This window comes from Rattus norvegicus, chromosome 4, assembly GCF_021556685.1.
Source record: "Rattus norvegicus strain SHRSP/BbbUtx chromosome 4, alternate assembly SHRSP_T2T, whole genome shotgun sequence".
Taxonomy (NCBI): Eukaryota; Metazoa; Chordata; class Mammalia; order Rodentia; family Muridae; genus Rattus; species Rattus norvegicus.
The window spans coordinates 155,251,880-155,275,764 of NC_141537.1; the positions used below are offsets into that span (position 1 = coordinate 155,251,880).

The 23,885-nt window shown below is 36.9% G+C and overlaps 1 protein-coding gene across 51 annotated transcripts in view; it reads right to left on the reverse strand.

Annotated features, from left to right (window-relative positions):
- The window catches only part of Wnk1 (WNK lysine deficient protein kinase 1), a 126,394-nt gene that overhangs the window by 61,830 nt on the left and 40,679 nt on the right, over positions 1–23,885 (reverse strand). For all 51 annotated transcript variants that reach the window (XM_087655628.1, XM_087655625.1, XM_087655623.1 and 48 more), the window contains 3 exon segments: positions 21,183–21,355; positions 14,286–14,506; positions 11,732–11,889 (listed from right to left, as the gene is read on the reverse strand). In XM_087655628.1, coding sequence (XP_087511754.1) covers positions 11,732–11,889; positions 14,286–14,506; positions 21,183–21,355 — 552 coding nt within the window.

Consider the following 23,885-nt stretch of genomic DNA (forward strand, 5'->3'; position numbering starts at 1 on the left):
TAAACAAGTATTTGACAGATAAACTCTTAAGAAAATGACTTTTAAAACACTATATACATCATCCTTCATGTTAGCTATGATCTGATTATTTATATATCCACCTAAAAATCTGATGTCAAAATACAACATACAATGGAATAGTATTCAGAAGTACAACCTTTGGCATATGGTTAGGTCATGAATGTACAAACTATATAACTTAATAAAAAGAATCTTTCACAGGAAAGGACAATGTGAAAAGGCATTCTGCACGAGGAATGGGTCTCCCATAGATACTGAAACTGGAGGCGCCTTTATTTTGAACTTTCCAGTTTCCAGAACTGAAAAATAAACTATATAAAATAAATAACCCTGCTGTTTAATTCACTCAGTTTATGGTATTTCTATTATAGCTGCTCAAAAGATTAAAACACCGTTCTTTATCCTTCTCCAGGAATAGAATCAAGCAGTTTAACAATAAAAGGAGAAAAAATACAGAACTAAGGAAGAACAAAAGCTGCTGAATATTATACAATAGAGTATTATCCAACTATAAAAAGTAATGAAGTACTGCTACATGTCAGCACATGAATGAACACTGGAAATATTACGCTAAGTTAGTAAAACTAGAATATTGATATCATATGCCCCCAAAAGACAAATCAAATTCAGTTTGGTGAGTAGAGGAGAGAATTACTAACTATGGGATTACTTTGAAGAATGGTGAACAAGTCCTAGAATCAGTTGGGAAGGATACATTAGAAATGTAACAGAAACCGCCAAACTATATACTCATGTATTCATATTTGCTCACTTTAAAAATATTTATTCAACAACTGAAAACAGACTGAGAGCTATAATAACTAAGAAATAGTTACAACAGTCTGAGTACTATTATTAACAGAAAGGTCTTATTTAAAAGGATTTTATTCTTTTTTAACATTGATTATTTTATTTATTTACATTTCAAATGTTGTCCCCCTTCCTGGTGTCCCCTCCACAAACCCCCATCCTATTTCTCCTCCCCTTTGCCTCTATCAGAGTGCTCCTCCACCCACCTACCCACTCCCATCTCCCTGCTCTAGCATCCTCCTATGCTGGGGCAACAAGCCTCCACAGGACCAAGGGTCTCCCCTCTTAACTGACATGAAGTTTATAACTAGTAAACTCTTCTTCATTTCCTATGAACCAATTTTTTTAAAACCATCCAACTGAATTAAGACTGTAAAGACAAAGTCATCACCTGAATTAGAATAAAAGCCAAGTATACTGTGTGTTAGGTCTTCTCTTATCAAGAGTAAAATTTGCTCTGTGCAGACACTTCACTTGGAGTTGTAGTGTTCTTCTTGGCAGCCTTAAACTTGTTTCTAACACCTTGAAAGAGTAGTCAGTGCTCTTAACTAAGCCACATATCCATCTCTCCAGGCTCCCACTTTCTCTTTGTTTGTATGTCCTGTTTTTGTTTTTTTCAAGACAGGGTTTTTCAGTGTAGCCATGGCTGTCTTTGAACTCACTATGTAGACCAGGTTGATCTCAAACTCAGAAATCCATCTGCCTCTGCCTCCTGAGTGCTTGGATGAAAGGTTGTTTGTTATTTTTGTGTGTGACCCATTCTGTTTTATTAGGGTTTCTTAACAGGCTCCTGGGTGAAGGACTATTTGCAAGAGCATGAGCTCCCTATCAATGGTTATACTTCTGAAGAAAATGTCTCTGCTTGCCCTAGTGACCATTAACAGCCGATAGATAAGATGCTTAGGGAAGGTGGGGCACCCTAAAGCCCTCCCTGCTAGCTACCATTATCTGTCCACAAGTCTTCAGAAAGGAACAAAATGTTGGTAAACATAACTGCAGTGAAATCAATAATGCGAATGCAAAGTCATCAACATGCTCCAAAGACAACGTTCTACCTCCCTCACCTACTTTCTCCTGCTCTTAAATTCTTTCCATTTCCTTTTAGGTGACAGGTGATACATTTGTCCCAACGAACATTCAACATTCTCTTGCTCTTATTACTATGACCAATTGGCAATCTCTGGATCACCAAGGGCCACTGTAGAAGTGTATTTCTCTAAAATGGTCATTTATTTTCTTAAATGTTAAATGTAAGAACTCAAATTTAAATTTAATAAGACAAAACAAAAAGCAAAAACTTCATGAATCCATCTAATACAGGTTTTTTCCTATGATTCCATACCTCCAAACTTTCAGTTATTTTCCCCCATTAGCTGATTACTGTGATGATCATTTCTCATTTGCCCTTCTATATGACTCATAATTCTGCCTTGGTACTCTTCAGTGCTAGTGTATACCACTAAATCAGAACTTCAATAGCCAACTGTTTTTAGTGTGGTTTGATTTTAGTCCCCTATTCTGCTTTTCCTATTTTGATTTTAGTTCTCCAAATTTACATCCAAAAAAATCTTTGTAAAATTTAAGTCTGATTATGTGACACCTATCTGTTTTATAAAAGCTACAACAATTCTGCCAGTACTTTAGATAAGCGTCAAAGGTTTTCATTCACCCTTTAACCCTTTACTCTAAACCTCACTTTTTTCCTATCTGCAAACTCAACAGGCATGCCTAACTGTAGTTCTCTCACAGATAATACTTGGGGCCCCGTAGGATCTTTGATGATTATTCTCCCAATCTGTTCAACTCAGTGGGATACTAACTGCTGCCATGAGCTTTAGTTAACTATTTAACACTAGAATAGCTGGCCTAGTTGTGGTGAGACACATCTTTAATGGGGGGCTGGGGAGGAAGGGGAACAGAGGCAGGAAGATGTGAGTTCAAGGCCAGGCTGGTCTATAGAGGTAGTTCCAGGACAGCCATGGCTACACACAAAACAAACAAATAAAAAACAAACAAAAACCAACCAACCAACCAAACCAAATAAACCCACTAGAATAGTGTTTGTCTGTGATACCAAACTTCTTTGTCATTGTCCTTCCTCCACTTAAGCTTTTTAGAAACAAGAACTACACTTAATAATATTCAGAATCATGAATTTAGAAAAGTCTGGAATACAGAAGAGACTCAACATATTTGTTGGTAGATGAGATAGTTCAGCTGTGGCCAAACTTGGTGATCCAACTCTTGTCCCTGGGGCTCATACTGTAAAGGGAAGAGTCCTCTGAGCTCCACACATTTGCTATGGCATGCATGTACACCTACACAATGAAAATAAATGTAATAATGTAACAAAAGGTATGGGTGATACCACTTCTTGGGCTGCGATCTAAATAAACAGGCGAGAACAAGTTTTTTTTTTTTTTTTTGGTTCTTTTTTTCGGAGCTGGGGACCCAACCCAGGGCCTTGTGCTTCCTAGGTAAGCGCTCTACCACTGAGCTAAATCCCCAGCCCCAAGCGAGAACAAGTTTAGCAGCAGCATTAATCTAGATGTAATATGAACAGCTGCCTCAAAACCCTGCCATGATGGGCTGTACTCTGTGATCCAAAATAAACCTTTCCTTCTTTAAATTGCTTTTGTTGGGTATTTTTGTTACAGCAACAAGACAAGTAACTGATACAATGACCTTATTTAGAAACAGGATTATTACAGAAGTTAAGTTTGACAAGGTTAAGATGAGTTCACTTGGAACAAAGGAAATTATATAGCCTTGAAATTTAAAATCATTTTACCAAATGTTAATAAAATTGGTTTCAGAGGGCTGCCACAGCAAATTATTACAAATTGAGTGAGACCTTTATTTTCTCAAGGTTCTAGAGGCCAGAAGTTCTAACCTACAGTTTTAGCATGACTAAATGCCTTCTAAAATATGTTTGGCTTTGGTGTTCCTTGTCTTGTAGCATAGACAATCTCTTACTCTGTCACCACACAGAATATCAGATACTCCGAACTATATGCACCTCTCCTATTCTGACAAAGAATAGACAATTCTTTGTAAGGTAATTCTTACAAAAATAGCTTGTCATTGGGTTGAGGTCCCCTATCCCTTCCTGAAAGGTAAATCTAAAAGCTAAAATGTGGAGCAGTGCTGATGCACACCTTTAACCAACACTCAGGAGACAGAGGCAGTGATTCTCTGTGAGTTTGAGGCCACCCTGATCCTGTTCCAGGACAATCAGGGCTACATACTGAGAAATCCTATTTTAAAACAAAACAAAAAACAAAAAAACCCAGCTAATTTGTATACATTTGGTGAACTATGCTGTATTATGTGATAAATTATTTAATTCACATATGTAACAATAAAGACCAATAAAGAGTTAGGTTTTGACAAGTTCTCGTGTGTATATGGTCAACTGATTTGGTAGATGTGCTCAAACCATTTAAAGGCATAAAAATCTCACTCTGCTCAATAAACAGTGGTAGAACAATTGCCACAGTCAAAACTGTGAAGTAACTGAGAAATTCGGCATGTAGTTCAGTTGGTAGTTTGCTTGTTGGGCAGACATGAAGCCTTAGACTCAGTTCTCAGTACTACCTAAACTGAGGATGGTGTTATGTGATTCTTCTATGTCACCAGGAAATAGAGGTAGGAGGATCAAAATTTCAAAGTTACCTTTCATTACATAGTAAGTCCTCATGTAATCTCTAAATACAACACTATCTTCTACATGGCTGACATCAATACTAAAGGATCCAAAGAAAAACCTTTAGTGTTTCTTCTTTAAACTGTTTTAGAGTTGGTTTTTTTTAACTTTTAACATCACATTGAAATGAAATACAAGAGAGCAAAGCAATTTGATTCCTCTTAAAGTTAAATGACTGAACTTCTAGACAAAATTCTAAAGTCTAGCTTTGATTTGAAAAGTAACTCAAAGATGACAAATATAAAATAAAGTAAGGCAATTTGAGATTTGTAAAAGAAATTCAGCAACTTGGACAGTAAACTAACCAAAAAGAACATGGAGGGGAGAAAAACAAAGCAGAACAACAACAATCAGAACATGAACAGCTCAATAAATCCAGTTTAAAAAAAGGGGGGGGGGGCTGGGATTTAGCTCAGTGGTAGAGTGCTTACCTAGGAAGCGCAAGGCCCTGGGTTCGGTCCCCAGCTCCGAAAAAAAGAACCAAAAAAAAAAAAAAAAAACAGTGGAGAGAGGCTGAGTGAATAAAAAGATGTCTGTCCTGTGGGTAAGCCTGAGAAAATGAGTTTAAATATCTGGGACCCAATAGTAGGAGAAAGCCATCTTTCACCTTTGTCAGTGCACTAAAGCAGACAAATATGTACCATAAACATAACATAAAAACAATATCAACAAAATAAACTAAGTAGAAGGACTATTAGTGATTAAAGGCAAGATTAAAGAATTATTACATTCAGACAGCAATAAAGAAAAAACCCTATAAGAGTCAATATGTCTGGAATAAGATTAAGAGACCAATTTATAAAAAATGTGATAAACTTATTAACTGATAACTTATTAACAGTCATGGTAACTGTCTTACTTTTCTATTGCTATGATAAACTACTATAACTAAGGTAACTTACAAAAGGATTTATTTGGAACATAGAGTTTCAAGAGAGGTAAGAGTTTATCACTGTATTCTGGTAAGAGCATGTAGCAGGCAGGCATAGTCCTGAAACAGCAGCAGAGAACACACATCTGATCCATAAACAGGAAACAGAAAGAACACTAGGACTGGAAGTTTTTGAAACCTCAAGTTTGCCCAAAATGACATGCTTCCTTCAACAAAGGTCACACCTCCTAGTCATCCCAATTGGTTCTACTAAGTAGGGGCCATTTTCATTCCAACCAGAGTAACCCTATTCAATAAAATTGCTCCTAAATCTGGTGAGGAGGGGGATGGACATCCAAGTAGAATTTCATATAAAAATTACCAGAAAAGAACATTTCCATATTAGGTTACAGTTAAGCAGTTAGGAGCTTAAAAGAGTTGCTGGAGAAATGGCTCAGTAGTTAAGAGCACTTCCCAACACCCATATAGCAGCTCAAAATTGTCTCTAACTCCAGTCCCAAGAGATTTAACACCCTCTGCTGGCTTCAAGGGCAGACACACACACACACACACACACACACACACACACACACACACACACACACACACACACACAGAGAGAGAGAGAGAGAGAGAGAGAGAGAGAGAGACAGACAGACAGACAGACAGACAGACAGACAGACAAAGGTTATTTAGATAGGCAACCTACCAGAACAGTAGCAGACAGCTCACCAGAAACCATAAAAGCCAGGAGAACATTAGCTAATGTTTAAATATCTGCCAATCAAGTTTATTATATCCACCAAAATTACCTTTTAAAACTGAAGGAAAGGACTGGAGAGATGGTTGGTTCAGTTGGTAAATGCTATGCAAGCATGAACACTGTGTTTGGAGTACCAACATCCTTGTAAAAAGCTGTACCAGGTTTGGTAGATCTGACACCTGGCCATGGTACACACCCTTATGTACACACAACATACAGACACAAGACACACTTGCACATAAATATAAAATAAAAATGACCTCTGGACTTCCTACACACACACACACACACACACACACACACACACACACACACACACTCTTCAAATGAGGAGAAATTTGGCCAGCAAGATGTTTTAGCAAGTAAATGTGATGGCTATTTAAGCCTGATAACCTGAATTTTGATCCCTAGAATCCATAGTAAAAGGAAGAAGCAACTTCCAAAAGTTATCCTCTGATCACTGCATATATATGTTGCTACATATGTACCCATATTCACACAGGCATGTGCTTTCTATACTGCTCTGAACTAAATCAACTTGGGGTGGGGGATTAATTTGGCTTATATTTCCAAATCACAACCCATCATCAATCAAAGTCAAGGCAGGATCTTACGGTAGGAACCTGGAGACAAGACTTAAAACAGAGATCACGAAAGAAGACTACTTACTGGCTTATTCCCATGGTGTACTCATTATGCTTTCTTAAACCCCCTAGGACAACCTGCCTGGAATGGATGGTCCCACCCACAGTGTGCTGGGCCCTCCCAAATCAATCATTTATCAAGAAAGTGCCCCAACAGATTTGCCTATGGGCCAATCTGATAGAGGAAATTCAATGGATATTCTCTCTTCCCAGATATGTGTCACATTAACAAAAACTAACCACTACACACACACTAATGATTTTTTAATGAAGAATAAGGAATGAATTGTCATGATAAATTGTCATGAAAAATGACCATTAACCAAGCACTCCAGACTCAACAACATCTAAGTTGAAGGAAGAAATCAGAACATACCTTTAGACGATAATCCTAAGTATAAATGGTCCTAATTTTGTGAATGTATCAAAGTAAGAACAGTTTTAAACAAGACTCAATTGCTTTCTATCTGTGAAAACTCACCAACTGACAAAGGCCCAAAGCAAAAGAACAGAAAAATGGTATTTCTAAGCAAACAGAATTAAGATAGCAAACAGGAGTAACTAAATTCCTAAATAACAAAGGAGGCTTCAGGACAAAATTATAAAAGGATAAAGGCTAATACATATTAATAGACAATCAAGAAGATCCCAGTACTCAGGAGGCAGAGGTAGGGGGCTCCCTTTGAGTTTGAGGCCAGCCTAGTCGTCTACAAAGTATAAGTTTCTGATCAGCCAAGGCATAATGAGACCATGTCTTAAACTTAAATAAATGCATAAATGAAAATACAACGAAAGTTTGGGCATAATAGTGTGTCCTTATGTGACAGTGAGAATATAGGTAAATCCCTAATGTTGGCTGACCAGCCACTCTGGCCTACTTGGCAAGTTCCAGGACATGGAATATGATGGATGGTACTTGAGGAACAGTACCCTGGCCTCCTCTTCCCTAACCCCTCCTCTAATAAATAGCCCAATGGTGAACTGTAATCTTTCCTAAAATTTCAAGATCTTAGAAAAACAACAAGTCAAACTCAGAATTAATAGAAAGGGAAAAAAAAAACTAACAATCACAGTGGAAAAAAAAATTTTAAGGCTGGATAATAACAAGTCCTGACAACAATACAAAAATGAATAGAACCCTCTCAGTAGCGAAATGGTCAAAAAATGTAAAGTGGGCTGGGTAGTGGTAGTATATGCCCTTAATCCCATCACTAGGGAAGCAGGGGCAGGCAGATCTCTGAGTTTGAAGCCTGACTGGTCTACAGAGTGAGTTCTAGAACAGCCAGGGCTACACAGAGAAACCCTGCCTTGATTTAAATTAAAAACAAAAAACAACAACCAAAAAACCCAAAACAGTAAAACGAAGCAGTCTCATGGAAAACAAGTGAATAAATGGTTGTGCATAATTATGTGTAATTGGTATACTCCTACATAAAGACCAGAAATTAAATAACCGATTGTACAGATGACCAATCAAATTCTTGTACATGAACATTCATGGCAGATCTATTTAAAATTCCCCCAAAAGGCTGAAACTGACTAAATGTCCACCAAAACATGAATGCTAAACAAACTACATTGTATATACACAATGAAATATCTCTAAAAGTAATGAAAGGTACAGGGTATACCTAAGTGGTAGATCACCTGCCTACTATGTACAAAACTCAGGAGCTCCATTATGAACATCATGACCCTCAAAAAGAAATGAGGATAAGAACTCACTACATGAAACTTAAAAGATACTGAAAGAAGCTAACCACAAAAGATCACACATGATATCCTATTTATAAAATATCCAGGAAGGTCTATACATATAGAATAATTCATGCTTTTATTATGCAAAAAGCCTTATTAAGTCTCTTGATCTGGTACACAAATACACACACACACACACACACACACACACACACACACACACACGTATAAAATGTCAATCAATACATCAAACTCTCAAAGATTCTCTAAGATTTAATAAAACAGCAGAAAACATAAGAATATCAAACCGGCAAAGAAAATCTATTGCGACTGACCTTTAAAGACTACCAAAAGCCTATCACTTTGATTACATAGCCAGACAGATATCTGTATATAATAGTTCTCATGTTTACTAATTTACTGAAAAGCTTTGGGAATGAAGTACTAACAGTTTGGAACAAGAAATTTTGTACAAAGAATTTATTCAAAGAAATCAGTTTAACCTCTCTAAACTTAAATAAGCTAGTTTTGCTACTACTTGTCTTCAATTCTGAGCAACTGGAGAGATGACTTCACTGTTAAGAGCACTTACTGCTCTTCCAAGGGACCTGGTTTTAAATCCCATCACCCATATATACTTGTTTCTTAACTATCTATAACTGCAGTTTCAGGGAATTAGATACCTGCTACTGATATCCTTAAGCACAAGACATGCACATGGTACAAACACATACATGCAGATAAAACACTCATACCCAAAGAATTGTAAAAAAAAAAAAATTAATTTATTAAGATTGAAGACCTTTCAAAGATAATATTACATGCTAGATACAATAAATCTATTTTAAATTTTTTCAAATGCATTTTTCAGTTTATAATTTTAATACGTTTGTTGTTCCTAACAATCTTAGAAATTCTAGCCATCATTAATATCATTACCACATTCATATGAATAAATTAAGGCTCATAAGTGATTATCTTACAAATACTTTTTATAAAACATTGATCTCTATATTCAATTGGGAAAATCAACAATACTTTGGCTCATTTTTTCCTCCAAATTGATTGTCTCAGCTTTTATTTTTCTGTCTTACTAATATGTTTTTTCGTTTGTTTGTTTTCAAGTCAGAGTCTTGCTCTGTTGATCAGGCTAGCCTGAAACTTAGATTCACCTGCCGCTGCTGTAAAAGCTATGACTGAAGTCTTGCACTACAACATGCAGTTTCGTTATTTAATTAAATAAAAATCAAACTGATTTGTTATATAATCATACATTTCAGGCAATAAGAATGAGTATATGACTGTGTCACAGTAATGAACCTAAATCAGCTTTTCAGCTTTTATCTATCATCTATTTTAAACTTGAATCATGTTATTATTTGTAGTGGTTTAAATAAGATTGGACATTTTAGGTGCAAATGTTTGAATACTTTGGTTCATGGTTGGTGGAATTGTTTGGGAAGAATAAGACGGAGGAGGTCACTGGAAGCAGGCTTCAGTATGTCTCTACAGGCTTCCTTTTTGTGAATCTAAATGTGAGCTTTCTTTCACCTGTTCCTGATGTCACTCCATCACCATGGACTCCTAACTCTGAAACCATAAGCGCAATTGAAGATTTTCTTTTGTGTTGTTCATGGTTTTCTGGACACAGTAATAGAAAAGTAACTAAGATACTGTTTTAAGAGTAATACCCTTTTTCACACATGTGAAGAGAAATAAACTCCATATAAAGTTGCAACCTTTTTACTTGGTATATTCTTAAGACCATAATATATTGGTTGGTAATAGCTGATATGCAAGCCATGTACAGATAGATAAAATCTGTTGGGGTTGGGGATTTAGCTCAGTGGTAGAGCGCTTGCTTAGCAAACGCAAGGCCCTGGGTTCAGTCCCCAGCTCCGAAAAAAAAGAAAAAGAAAAAAAAAAAAAAAAAAAAAAAAAAAACCTGTTAAGTGAAAGGATACTAAATAAAATTAACCAAGGACTAATAACTTACTGCCTCGATAAATTAAGTCTTAAGAATGTGTTCTTTTGGGGACAGGAGAGATGGCTCAGCTGTTAAGAACACTGCTCTTCCAGAGGTACTGAGTTCAATTCCCAGCAACCACATGGTGGCTCACAACCACCTGTAATGGGATACAATACCCTCTTCTGGTGTGTCTGAAGGGAGCAAAAGGGTACTCACATACATTAAATAAATAAACCTTTTAAAAACTGTTCTTTAAAAAAAAAACTGTCCTTTTATACCTACATACACATAAAATTACAAACAATGAAATTATTATATAATAGTTTATTAACACTGAAAATTTGGTATTGCTTTCACTCTCTGAGAAGCACAGCATTCCATAGATACTATTTCAAGGTTTTTTTTTTTTGTTTTTTTTTTTTTTTTTTTGGTTCTTTTTTTTTTTCCGGAGCTGGGGACCGAACCCAGGGCCTTGCGCTTCCTAGGTAAGCGCTCTACCACTGAGCTAAATCCCCAGCCCCTATTTCAAGGTTTTATCATCCTTTGAAGGCAGTCTTTCAGGTTACACACCTCAGATACTGTTCACAGAAACAGACCTACTTCTAGTACTAAAGTGAGGTAAGTAATCTATAAGGGAGTGAGGACATTTTGCTTTTTTAACAGAGAACAAAATAAAATACAGATAGATGATTTAGAAGAACACAGAAGTAACAAATTTAAACAGGAAAGTGAACCTGATATTTTGTCTCCTAAACTCACCATGATATATCTAACATTATCTCTGAAAAGGGAAAAACAAGCAAACAAACAACACCTAAAGCTAAAAAACTCTTCCTTCTTTATGCCCATCACGCCTCAGATCCCACTTAAACTGGATATTTCTGTACCAATTATCTATCATAGTTTCACTGCCGTAATACCAATCTTCTTAATGCTTTCAAAAGTCTACAACTGAACCCTCCTTTTAAACAATATAATAAATAGCAAGACAACACCATATATGGTGATTAGGAATTTAGATATAAAACACAGCTTCAAACAAATGCACCTTGAGATAAAGGTTTGAGTGAATTCAAGGAAGGAAGAAAAACTGATAGCTTATCTTTGTTCTCATTACACATAACTCAGCAAACTCCCATACTAACAGCTTTGGCTTTCTGTTGTAGTGCCCTTTTGCATAGGTGGATGTTATCCAGCTTGACTTTATTAGATATGACTCGATGTCATCAACAATTAGGTGAGGACTTACACTGGTCACTCGACGGTAGATCTGAGCAGCATTTTGGCACTCTGAGTATGGATATTCAGACGTAGCCATCTCAAGCATGCACATCCCAAAAGCATAAACATCAACGGATTCATCGTACTTCTCCTCATACATCTCAGGAGCCATAAACTCTGGGGTACCTTAAATTAAAAGAATGATTCAGAATCAGACTCAATATGGCCAATAGTTGTAGGTTTTACTTAGCAGAGGTTTCAAGAAGCAAAGAGGTTGACCTGTCAAAGAAAAAAAAAATGGAAGGGAATAAAAAAAGAAAGGGGGGAAGAGGGGTTGGGGATTTAGCTCAGTGGTAGAGCACTTGCCTAGCAAACGCAAGGCCCTGGGTTCGGTCCCCAGCTCCGAAAAATAGAAAAAAGAAAAAAAAAAAAAAAAGAAAAAAAAGAAAGGGGGGAAGAGGAAAAGAGGAAAGGAAGACAGAAAGTTTAGCCTGTTCCATCAAAAATCCCATAGAAGATTTTAAAAACACACTGAACATAGTCAAGTACATGATTACTTATACTGTTGTGTACCCATTATTAACATGGAACTTTGGCTAAGAGATACATTAGTACTATTCAGAATGAAAACAAATATAAGAGAATGGTAATAAAAGACAAATAAAAACCTATCAGGGAACAAAATACTGTAAGATAGTAATGAAAAAAAGATCAAATACTTGTCTGCCCTCTACCACATGGCAGTTGTCTATATTTTCCTTTGGGGGTGGGTGGTGGGTTGTGAGACAGTGTTACTCTGTTATAGCCTTGGTTTTTCTAGAACTCACTCTGTAGACCAGGCTGGCCTCAAACTCAGAGGTCCACTCGCCTCTGCCTCCTGAGTGCTGTGATTAAAAGCATTCAGTAGGACAGTTGTTAGAAGAATATTCACAACCAGTCTTAAGCCATTAATATTACTTTTTAAGGAAGCCTTGCAGAAAAACGAAAAAACCCTCTGTATTCAATGTTTTTAAAGACAACGAAATGTAATTATCCATAAAGGCGACTTAACTGATGCATTTTCTTCATATACTTACCCTCCCACCTACAGTACACAAATCAGCCTAATATAGATATAGGAGATATAGTAAGGGGTATCTTATAGATGAAAAACGAATATACACGATACAAATATAGAAGTCAAATACAGACTGATTTGTAAACATAGTATGTATATGTATGGTCCTACAAGATTAGATTTTATAATGATTTCAGAATTTTTAACTTCAGTTCCAAGAATCAATATGGACAGCATGATCTGGGGGGAAAAAAAACTCTTGAACCCATGATTTTAAGATGTCACAGACAAATAAATGCTTCTTATGAAGAAAACAAAATGACAATTTAGCTTGAAATGTATTTTCCCTATTAATATATTATGTGAATACATATAAACAACATTAGAAATCCTAACTACAGGGTTGGGGATTTAGCTCAGCAGTAGAGCACTTGCCTAGCAAGCGCAAGGCCCTGGGTTCGGTCCCCAGCTCCGAAAAAAAGAAAAGAGGGGGAAAAAAGAAAAAGAAAAAGAAATCCTAACTACACAATATTCCAATGAGAACACTATTTTTGTTTTGGTCTTTAAATAAAGAACTACAAATGACTGGTGTGCCATGATGTTGTTATCAATACTTAGAATTCTGGCCCACTATCAGTTAATGAGCTTTTAATATTATACCCTATTGGAGAACGGAACAGAATGTGAACTGCAAATTTTTAAGTTCAGAGAGCTAAACCTTATCAAACAGCCTTTATTTTTTTCCCAGCTGTGACTCTAATAAACAATCAAAAAGTCTGCAAGGTCATTCATATTCTTTGGACTACTTAATGATTCCCAATAGAGTTAATTTTGTTCTTACTGACAGTCATTTCTGGAAATATTTTGGTGACAACAATTAGGAGTAATTAGACAGAGTATGCTACTAGTATATTGTGGTAGAACTCAGGATTGCTATAGAATAATGCTACAGTATGTCTACCCGACTGTCTACAGCCAGACATCCAGAGGACTAGAGCTAGGAAACCTAATTTAGATATATCATTCATTCCAAAAGGTGGAAGTAAAGGAAAGTTGATGAAACCAGCCTTTCACTGGACTTGCCCATATGTTCTAATTTTCAAATCAAGTTTTACAGCAGGTATTCTTGAACATATAGCCAATGGACATTTCTGAAGCTGAACTATATATAAATTCCATTTATTCAATGAAGAAAAGCAACAATTTGTTCCTACTGTATAAATATGAATATAAAATATTAAGTATTAACAGGATTACTTAGTAATAAGATATTATATCAATGAAGTTCACCTTACTTCTCTCTATGTAACTTTTTAAAAACATCAATAATCTTCAAAATGATTTTAGAAGCTTAATATTTTAAAAAATCCCTCATTTCATATTTAAGTAGACTTGATCACTAGATTCAAGCTATGAATTCCTAAAGGTGTATTTCATGTCAGAAAAGATATGGTAGGGTCAGGTTTCTAAAGAAAAAACTATGTCAAGAAGCTAAACTGGCCCCAAAAGCACACTGGAAACATACCTATCACACTCTTGGCAAAAGAAGCCCGCTTTAGAGTTGCCAGACCAAGGTCTCCGATCTTGACTGAGCCGGTAGGACCAGTGATAAAGATGTTGTCACATTTAAGATCCCGGTGAATAATCGGGGGAGTTCGTGTATGGAGAAATTGAAGTCCTTTAAGGATTTGCCGACACCAGCTTCTTAAAACTTTGATTTTCATCACTTTAAACCTTTTTAAGTACCTGGAAAAAGCAAAGTAAACCAAACGGGTTATCAATGATATGATGTTCTGCTTTGAAGAATTCCATTAAATTCTAACATACCAAAGACAGGAATATCAAATTTGGAATACTGAACCTCAGTAAAAGTTTAAGGGACTGAGATAAGATTAAAGTGAAATTCTATCAAAAGACAAGAAAAATAAACTTTTTTTAAAAAACATTTACTGTTATGTGAATATATATATATATGAATATTCATATATATTCACATGTATGTGGGGTGAAGAAGTACATGCACCTGTCCATGTATGGAAGTCAGAAGAGACCGTGAAATCCTCTGGAGCTGAAATTACAGGTATTTGCCAGTTGCCTGGCTTGTTACCTGGGTGCTGGGATCTGTCTTCATGACCACAATAAGTGATCTTTTTTTTTTTTTTTTTTGGTTCTTTTTTTTGGAGCTGGGGACCGAACCCAGGGCCTTGTGCTTCCTAGGTAAGCGCTCTACCACTGAGCTAAATCCCCAGCCCAACAATAAGTGATCTTAACCAACTCTCTGTGGTTTGTTTTCAAAGGATCTAACTATATAGCCCAGGCTAGCTTCAAACTTGCAATTTTTCTTCCTCTGTAACCTTTTTGTTCTTTGTTTGTTTGTTGAGAAAGGGTCTCATGTAACCCAGGCTGGCTAAAGTTTCTATATAACTAAAGATGATCTTGAACTTTGATCCTCCTCTCTGCTTCCGAAGTTTAGAACCATAAGCATGCACCACCATACCCATTTTTGCAGTGCTAGGGATTGAGCCCAGGCCTTTGTGCATACTGGCAAACACTTTACCATCTGAACAACATCCCCAGCTCTCAGTACTATTAAAGTAGAAGTTAGTAAAATAATTCTTTTTTTTTTTTTTCCCTTTTTTTCAGAGCTGGGGACCGAACCCAGGGCCTTGTGCTTGCTAGGCAAGCACTCTACCACTGAGCTAAATCCCCAGCCCCGTAAAAAATTCTTATAACTAAAAAAAAAAAAAAAAAAAAAAAGTATTCTTTAAAATTAGTTTGCTGTTGACATAATTAAAAAGCAGAATTTTGGGGCTGGAGAGACGGCTCAGAGGTTGAGAGCACTGACTGCTCTTCCAGAGGTCCTGAGTTCAACTCCCAGCAACCACATGGTAGTTCACAACCATCTGTAATGAGATCTGATGCTCTCTTCTGGTGTGTCTGAGGACAGCTACAGTGTACTTATATATAGGAAGGAAGGAAGGAAGGAAGGAAGGAAGGAAGGAAGGAAGGAAGGAAGGAAGGAAGGAAGGAATAAATAAATTTTTTTAAAGGCAGATTTTTGCTTCAGTAAATAATGGAGTAGCTTCTACTAGTTACAAATGTATTCCTAAACTAGTTTAAATGTGTGTGTGTGTGTGTGTGTGTGTGTGTGTGTGTGTGTGTGTGTACATACACACACGCAAGCCTTGCAAAATGGTAAAGGAAAGGCAGAACCAACAACTGCAAGTTGTAATCTTAAATATGATTTAAAGGGTTTTTTAGTTTGTTTTTGTTTTTGAGATGGGGTGCTTTCTCTGTGTAGCCTTGGCTGCCCTGGAACTCCCTCTGTAGACCAAGCTGACCTCAAACTTGAAGATCTGCTTGCCTCTGCCTCCTTAGTATAAGGGTTAAAGGCATGCACCACCCACCCACCCACCCACCCACCCACCCACCCCCGATAGGTTTTTTTTTTTCCCTAATTAAACACACATAATTGAAAGGAGCTAGAGAACAAAACCAGTTGAAGTAGAGGTGATTTGACATGAGAATATAAAGGAAAAGCAACATGTAAGCAGCCTCTATGAATGTATGCATGCATGCATGTACATGTAGAAAGAGAGGTCAACCTTTTGAATATCCTTCCATCCACCTTGTCTTTTAAGCCAGGGTCTTTAATTGACAAAAAAATTGGGATCCGATGCCCTCTTCTGGTGTGTCTGAAGACAGCTACAGTGTACTCATATACAAAATAAATAAATAAATCTAAAAAAAAACCCCACAAGTGTTAGCTAGGAAATGTGTTTTAAATGAACTTGTACAATATAAGTGCTAAATTAAGTGAAGAGGTAAGGATATAAATAAAATCTTTATAGTAATCTTTTTTTTTTTTTAAGAAATCCTACATTCCACATCTGAATCAAAAATGTACAAGTAAAACTAAAATAAAATTCTACAACTGGATGTAGCAATTAAATAAGCCTAATAGCAAAGGCAAGTAGGTGCTTTGACTACATGTATGTCTGTGCACCAAGTGTGTGCCTAGTGTCTACTATGGTCAGAAGAGGGGGTCTAATCCTCCAAGAGTAGAGAGAGTTAAAGATAGACAGTTGTGAGCCTGCTGGGACTTGAACCAGGGTTCTATGCGAGTGAACCTGGTATTTTTAACCCTTGAACAATCTTTCCAGCCCACTAATTACTTTTAATCCCTGAAACCTGATTATGGGGAGAGATTGGGTGAATATATAATCGAGATATGCTGTTCTCTAAGAGTTAATAAAAATATTATTAAAAACAAAACCAAACAAACAAATAAAAATGATCAGTACCAGGGGTACCATAGACCCCCCCCAACATTACAGCCTACTGCTATTGTTGGTTACCCTCCAGAAATCGATGGCAAGCCCCTACTGCTGAAGAGACTACATAGCTGACAGAGAAAAATCAAGCTGGAAACTTCATCCCTACTGACAAACTTTAATAGTGCAGGAAGGTACTATGTATACTACAGCAATCAACAGTTCCACCCAGCTTAGAACCCATGTGAGCTACAGTAAGGACTGGCCTAGCAAGAAATGTCATTGACACAATATTGACAAAAATGTTATGGGAGTAAGCAACTACTACTTTATGACTGAATTTAAGACAGAACCCATGCCAGATAGTAGTACTAGTAGGTTAGAAGCCCTAGGGAAAATGGCCCTACTACTGCTGTTCTGTGAAATAGACGTAGTACTAGAGTGACTCCTGGTGGCTTATCATTATACCTATGTACTAGTACATCTCTCAAACCTCACAAGAAGCTCCTATTTTTGCAGCAGATGATGAATACAGAGACTAACAATTAGTAAACAGGGAGCGAGAATTAGAACTTACAGACTGCTCATCCCTAAATGGGGTATATATGTCACACCTCCTCCCTCTGTGGCTCAGGGATCATTGCTAAAGAGGGGGTAAAAGATTATAAGAGCCAGAGGTAGTGGAAGACTAACGTTAAACAATGTTTTCTATACATCAGAGAACTCTATACCTGAGTTCTATAAACATGATCAAAAACTTACGGCTGGGACGTTTTAGGATCTAAAAGCTGGTTCTTTCTCAACCTTCCTAATGCTGTAATCCTTTAGTACAGTTCCATCATGTTGTGGTGACTGCAACCATAAAATTATTTCATTGCCACTTCATAACTTTAATTTTGCTACTGCTATGAATTGTAATGTAAATAGCTGATATTTGACCCTTGTAGGGGTCACAGCCCACAGGTTGAGAACCACTTCACTGATAAGAACTCAGTACTGTTGGTGAGCACACCATCTTCTAAATGTTTAAGTTTATACACATAGACAAATGCTTTCCTTCGCCTTAATTAGAGAAGGTTCTCTTTGCAATGAATGTAGTGAAAGTAAATGCAGAGACCGATAGTTGCTCGGGCTGGTGAGGATAGGTGAGAGCTGAGTATTTAACTTTGAACAAAACCTTGTAACAACTTTTCTAAGTCTTAGGGAACTTGTGGAATTAGGACAGAAAACTATATGATCCAAAGATAGGGATAAGAACTATAGGTTAGGGGCTGGGGATTTAGCTCAGTGGTAGAGCGCTTACCTAGGAAGCGCAAGGCCCTGGGTTCGGTCCCCAGCTCCGAAAAAAAGAACCAAAAAAAAAAAAAAAAAAAAAAGAACTATAGGTTAGTCCGGCAGTAGTAGCACACACCTTTAATCGCAGCACTCAAGAGGCAGAAACAAGTAGATCTCTGAGTTTGAGGTCAGCCTAGTCTACAAAGTGAGTTCCAGAACAGCCAGGGCTACACAAAGAACCTTGTCTCAAAAAACAAAAAATAAACAACACCCAACAAAAAATAACTATAGAATGCTATTTTCCAGGAATGATTCCACTATTCCAAAAATCACCTGTATAAGATTGGGCCAGCCAGGGGTTGGGGATTTAGCTCAGTGGTAGAGCGCTTGCCTCGCAAGTACAAGGCCCTGGGTTCGGTCCCCAGCTCCGAAAAAAAGAAAAGAAAAAAAAAAAAAAATTGGGCCAGCCAACAGTCAATCATGAATAGGGGAACAGAGCTTCACAGGATCCTACATACACCACTACCCCCATCCCACCCAACTGAACTACTGGTTACTGATTAAGGGGAAGAAGTAACTTTCTTCAATTCTGTACCCACTAGTGAGCCCACCAGGCTCCAACAGACAATTCCAAACTCACATTCACATGGGTTAAACTCAATGAGTCACAAAACAAAACAAAACAAAACAAAACAAAACAAAACAAAACAAAACAAAACAAAAACAGCATGAATGTGGGGAAAAGACTTGTGAGGAGGTGGAGGAGGAGTGTCAGGAATTGAGAAGATATTGGAAGGATGAAAGAGTAATCAGATATACAATATTCAAATATGAAATAGTCAAAGAATGATTTTCCCCCTTTGGGAGTCAGTCTAAGTGTCCCTGGATGCCCTGGAATCCATTAGATAGAACAAACTGGAGACCTGCCTGTCTCTGCCTCCTGAATACTGAGATATATACCAGGAGTATACCAGGAGCAGACTCTTATGACGTTTTAATGATTTGCTCTTAGGCAGATTTTGTTTAATTGTGCCTGTCATTTTCGGGATAGAGTCCCATTTCTTCTTTATGTCTTCTACTATTTATTCTCAATCCTCCTTATATAACTGTTCGCATGCTCGTTTTAATCTTTCCATAAACACTTAATATATATTACTTTCAGAACTGCCCAAAGTATCTTTAACTGCTCCAGTATTAATTTCTGGTTGTGTGTCTTCATAGTTTAGAGGGTTCATTGTTTAACTGTGAAATCATCTGTCTAGTTACTTTTCTGTTACCATAACAAAATACCATCACCAAAGCAATATATCAATATATCAATATATATTTGGGCTTATAGTTTCAGAGACTTAAGAGTCCATGATGGTGGAGCAAAGACATGGCAGCAGACACATCCCCAACCCCCCCCCCCGAAGACAGAGATTCTTTGTGTAATCTTGGTTCCTAGCACCCAGCCCACTACAGCCTGTAACTTCAGCTCTAAGGGATCTATCACCCTCTTCTCACCCACCTCCGCAAAGATTTCCATACATATGGTATACTCTCACAGATATGTACATTTACAAATGAATAAAAAATAGATCATGAAAACCTTAGTAGGGGGTTGGGGATTTAGCTCAGTGGTAGAGCACTTGCCTAGCAAGCGCAAGGCCCTGGGTTCGGTCCCCAGCTCCAAAAAAAAGAAAGAAAAAAAAAAAGAAAAAAGAAAAAAAAAAAGAAAACCTTAGTAGATTCATCAATGTTTTTGCTTGTGTATCCATGTGTGCACCACATGCAAGCTCGGGGTCCACAGAAGCCAGAAGGTGTCAGATCCCCTGGCATGGGAATTACAGATGTTTGTGAACTACCATGTGAGTGCTGGGAATTAAACATGGGTCCTCTGCAAAGGAACAAGTGCTCTTAACCACTAAGCTTTTGCTCTAGCTCCATATATCATGGCTTTAAAAAAAAAAAGCAAGCAAGACACAAGTAAAGCCACTGTACTCTGCTATTACATAGGCCTTACAGACTGCTGACAAGCAACTAAGTATCTGTATTAATGAAAAGAATTTCAAGTTGTAGATAGATACACAACTACCACACAACTCTCTTTAAACCACTAAAGTATTTATCAAGTTTCAGACACTGTGAGACAAAGTAAAGTCTAGTAGAAGAAGCAGGTATATGAATAAAAAGGAGTCTGAATATCATCATCATCATCATCATCATCATCATCTTCTTCTTCTTCTTCTTCTTCTTCTTCCTTCTTCTTCCTCCTTCTTCTCCCTTCTTCCCCCTTCTTCCCCCTTCTTCCCCCTTCTTCCTCCTCCTCCTCCTCCTCCTCCTCCTCCTCTTCCTCCTCCTCTTCCTCCTCCTCCTTCTTCTTCTTCTTCTTCTATCCTTATCCTCATCCTTACCATCTTCATCATCGAGCGAGATGGAGAGATGACTGGGCAGTTAAAAGTACTTGCAGAGGACCTGAGTTCAACTTTCAGTATCCATGTCTAGTGGTTCACAACTACCTGTTAATCTGATTTTAACCACTAGAGGGCAACCTTGACATTGATTTTTAATCCCGAAACTGCTCGATTTTTTTATATTTTTGGTTGTGAGCCTAGCCTTTAACGGCTGAGCCATCTCTCCTGCCCGAAACTGCTCAATTTTAGAAATACCAATCAATGTGACTTAAAATTAACTAGGTTTATTCACAACAAACTCATTCCAACAGTTACCAATAAATAATCACTGTATTCAAAATAATATATACAAGACGATTTTGTGGGTAGGAAAAACACATTGTATCAAAGGTTGAAAGGATTATTTCTGTCATAATAGGCTAAACAAAAAGTAGATCTAAAACAAGAGATTATCTGGAAAAATATTGATTGACTTACGTTTTAAGTGTTCCAGATGTCATTAGTTCAGTCACTAAAACAATGCATTTTTTCCCTTTTACTGTGGATTCCCAGGAATCATAGAATCGAACAATGTTAGGATGTTGAAGACCCTTTAGCATTTCAGCTTCTTCTTTGAATCTCTGCCTTTCAGATTTTGTTAACTTTCGATCCTAAAAGGGAAAAAAACAAAACAACGTGATTTAAAATGGTAAGACACAAGTCACACAGCTGCACTAAGATGCTCAATAGGCCACTCATACGGTTGCAATCACTCAGGTAGCCTCAGTGAGGCACTAAGACTTAAATTCAAAACGTGTCTAAACAATAAAATGTGCTAATTATACATTAATGATAAATAGCATTAAAATGAAACAGTAACACCAATAACAGTCATTTGTATGTCTAAAGAGAACAGACTACTATATGTTTAAGAAAATTGGATTATAAAGTAATGCTTAAAATTATTTAGTAATATCAATGTCTAAAATATAATCTCATTTTGTATGATATAGTGAACTTGTCACTTCCAAAATAAATCAATAATTGTTAGAATCAGGCAATTAATGTCACAGAATAATCATCGGTTTTTGAAAGCAAAGACTTAATAATCAGGGCTACACAGAAAAAATGTCTAAAAAAAGGTTAAATTAAATGAATATGGTTCTATCTTTGCACTAATTAGAACTTTCTATGAATATGCTGTATAATCTAACAAAATTATTATCATAGTCAAGCAATCTAGTAAGTATGTTTTCATCATGTGTTTTAAAGTTCTTTGTGCCGTTACAGGTGCTAATTTACTTCCTATGAGATGAAGAATATTAAAAGGATCAAATTTGGTTTTATAGTTTAACAAAGTCCATATACACAATGTCTAGATTGTTTTGCTTATTAAAATGGAAACTATCTTTAGTAACCTCAGTGTGGATATTTTAATGTAGTATTTCCAGCAAAACTAAACGTGATTCAATATTTTAGCAAAACCAAGTGTTTTTTAATATTAAACATCTAATTTAAAGTCCTTTATATAACTAGAGTGAATACTCCTTCCTACTTCTTTCCCTTGAATGAACAGTATCCTAAATTTAGGTATATAAGAATCATGGGGCTGGAGAGATGGCTCAGCGGTTAAGAGCACTGGCTGCTCTTCCAGAGGTCCTGAGTTCAATTCCTAGCGACCACATGGTGGCTCACAGCTATCTGTAATGGGATCCGATGCCCTCTTCTGCTGTGTCTGAAGACAGCTGCAGTGTACTCACATACATGAAATAAATAAATAATTCTTAAAAAAAAAAAAAAGAATCATGTAGGAGGGACCAGCAGTCTCAATTAACCTGGAACCCCAAGATCTCCCAAGACACTGAGCCACCAACTAGGCAGCATACACCAGCTGATATGAGGAGACACACACACACGCACACGCACACACACACACACACACACACACACACACACACACACATCAGAGGACTGCCATTTTGGACTCAGAGACGATATACCTAACCCTCAAGAGACTGGAAGCCCCAGGCAGTGGGGAGGTCTGGTGGAGTGGGGGGTAGGGGGTTGGGGGATTGGAGACATCCTTGTAAAGATGGAGGAAGGAGATATGGGATATGGAACAGTCAAGAGGGTGGACTGAGGGGGGGGATAAAAAATGATTATAAATTATTAAATTAAAAAAAGAAAAGAAAAAAAATCACTCAAATATGAAGACTATACAAAACTTTCACCAACCTTCCATTTTGAGAACTATTATAAATATCACACCACTTATCCATACACATGATATGAATTAGTAAATATTTTGTACAAAAAATTCACTAAAGAGTTTTTTGGAAAATAAGCTATGAATGCAATTATGTTTCAGGTAGAATGATCAATGTTATAGCAATGTTAATTTGACATGAGCCAAAAATCAAAACATCTATGTAATTATTGCTAGTATTTTTGTGGAACAAGATATTCTATTATTATATTGACATTATTTTATCTTCTTGAGAGAACACCAAAGTTTGTCTTCAACTTCAAATCTATTCATTATTTGACTCAATCCACAGTAAATGTATTTCAATGCCTCTGTTCATTTCTTACTGCTTTATGATGTTGAAGCTCTGTATTATATGAGGATGGCATTGTGAACTTTATATATTCCATGAATGACAGTGCTAATAAAATACATAATGAAATAAAAAGAATCATTGTTTTTTACATTCTGAAAAAAATGAACATATTACAATCTATATATTACTTACTAAGGAATCTTTAGACACTTATTCATTTGTTGCTTCTCCAATACCACGAATGAGGTTGGACTGTTCATATTTTGGGGCTTGTATGTGTAACTACTATAGAACACTAGGGCTTTTGTTTTGTTTAGACAGGATATCTTTACATAAGCCTGGCTGTTCTAGAACTAAGTAGTCCAGGATGACCTTGGACTTAAGAGATGTACCTGCTTCCGCTTCCTGAGTACTAGGATTAAAGGCATGTGCCACCCAGCTTGGATACTTTCTCATAGGATTCACAAGCTTCATTTGCAAACTTACAGAACTAGACAGATGACTGCTCAGTTAAAAGGAGTTGTTGGTTTTGCAGAGGCCCCAGGTTCAGTTCCAAGCACCAGTATAATAGTACACAACCATCTATAATTCCAGTACCACCTAATCTAATGCACATTCTTCTGACCTCCTCTGGCATCAG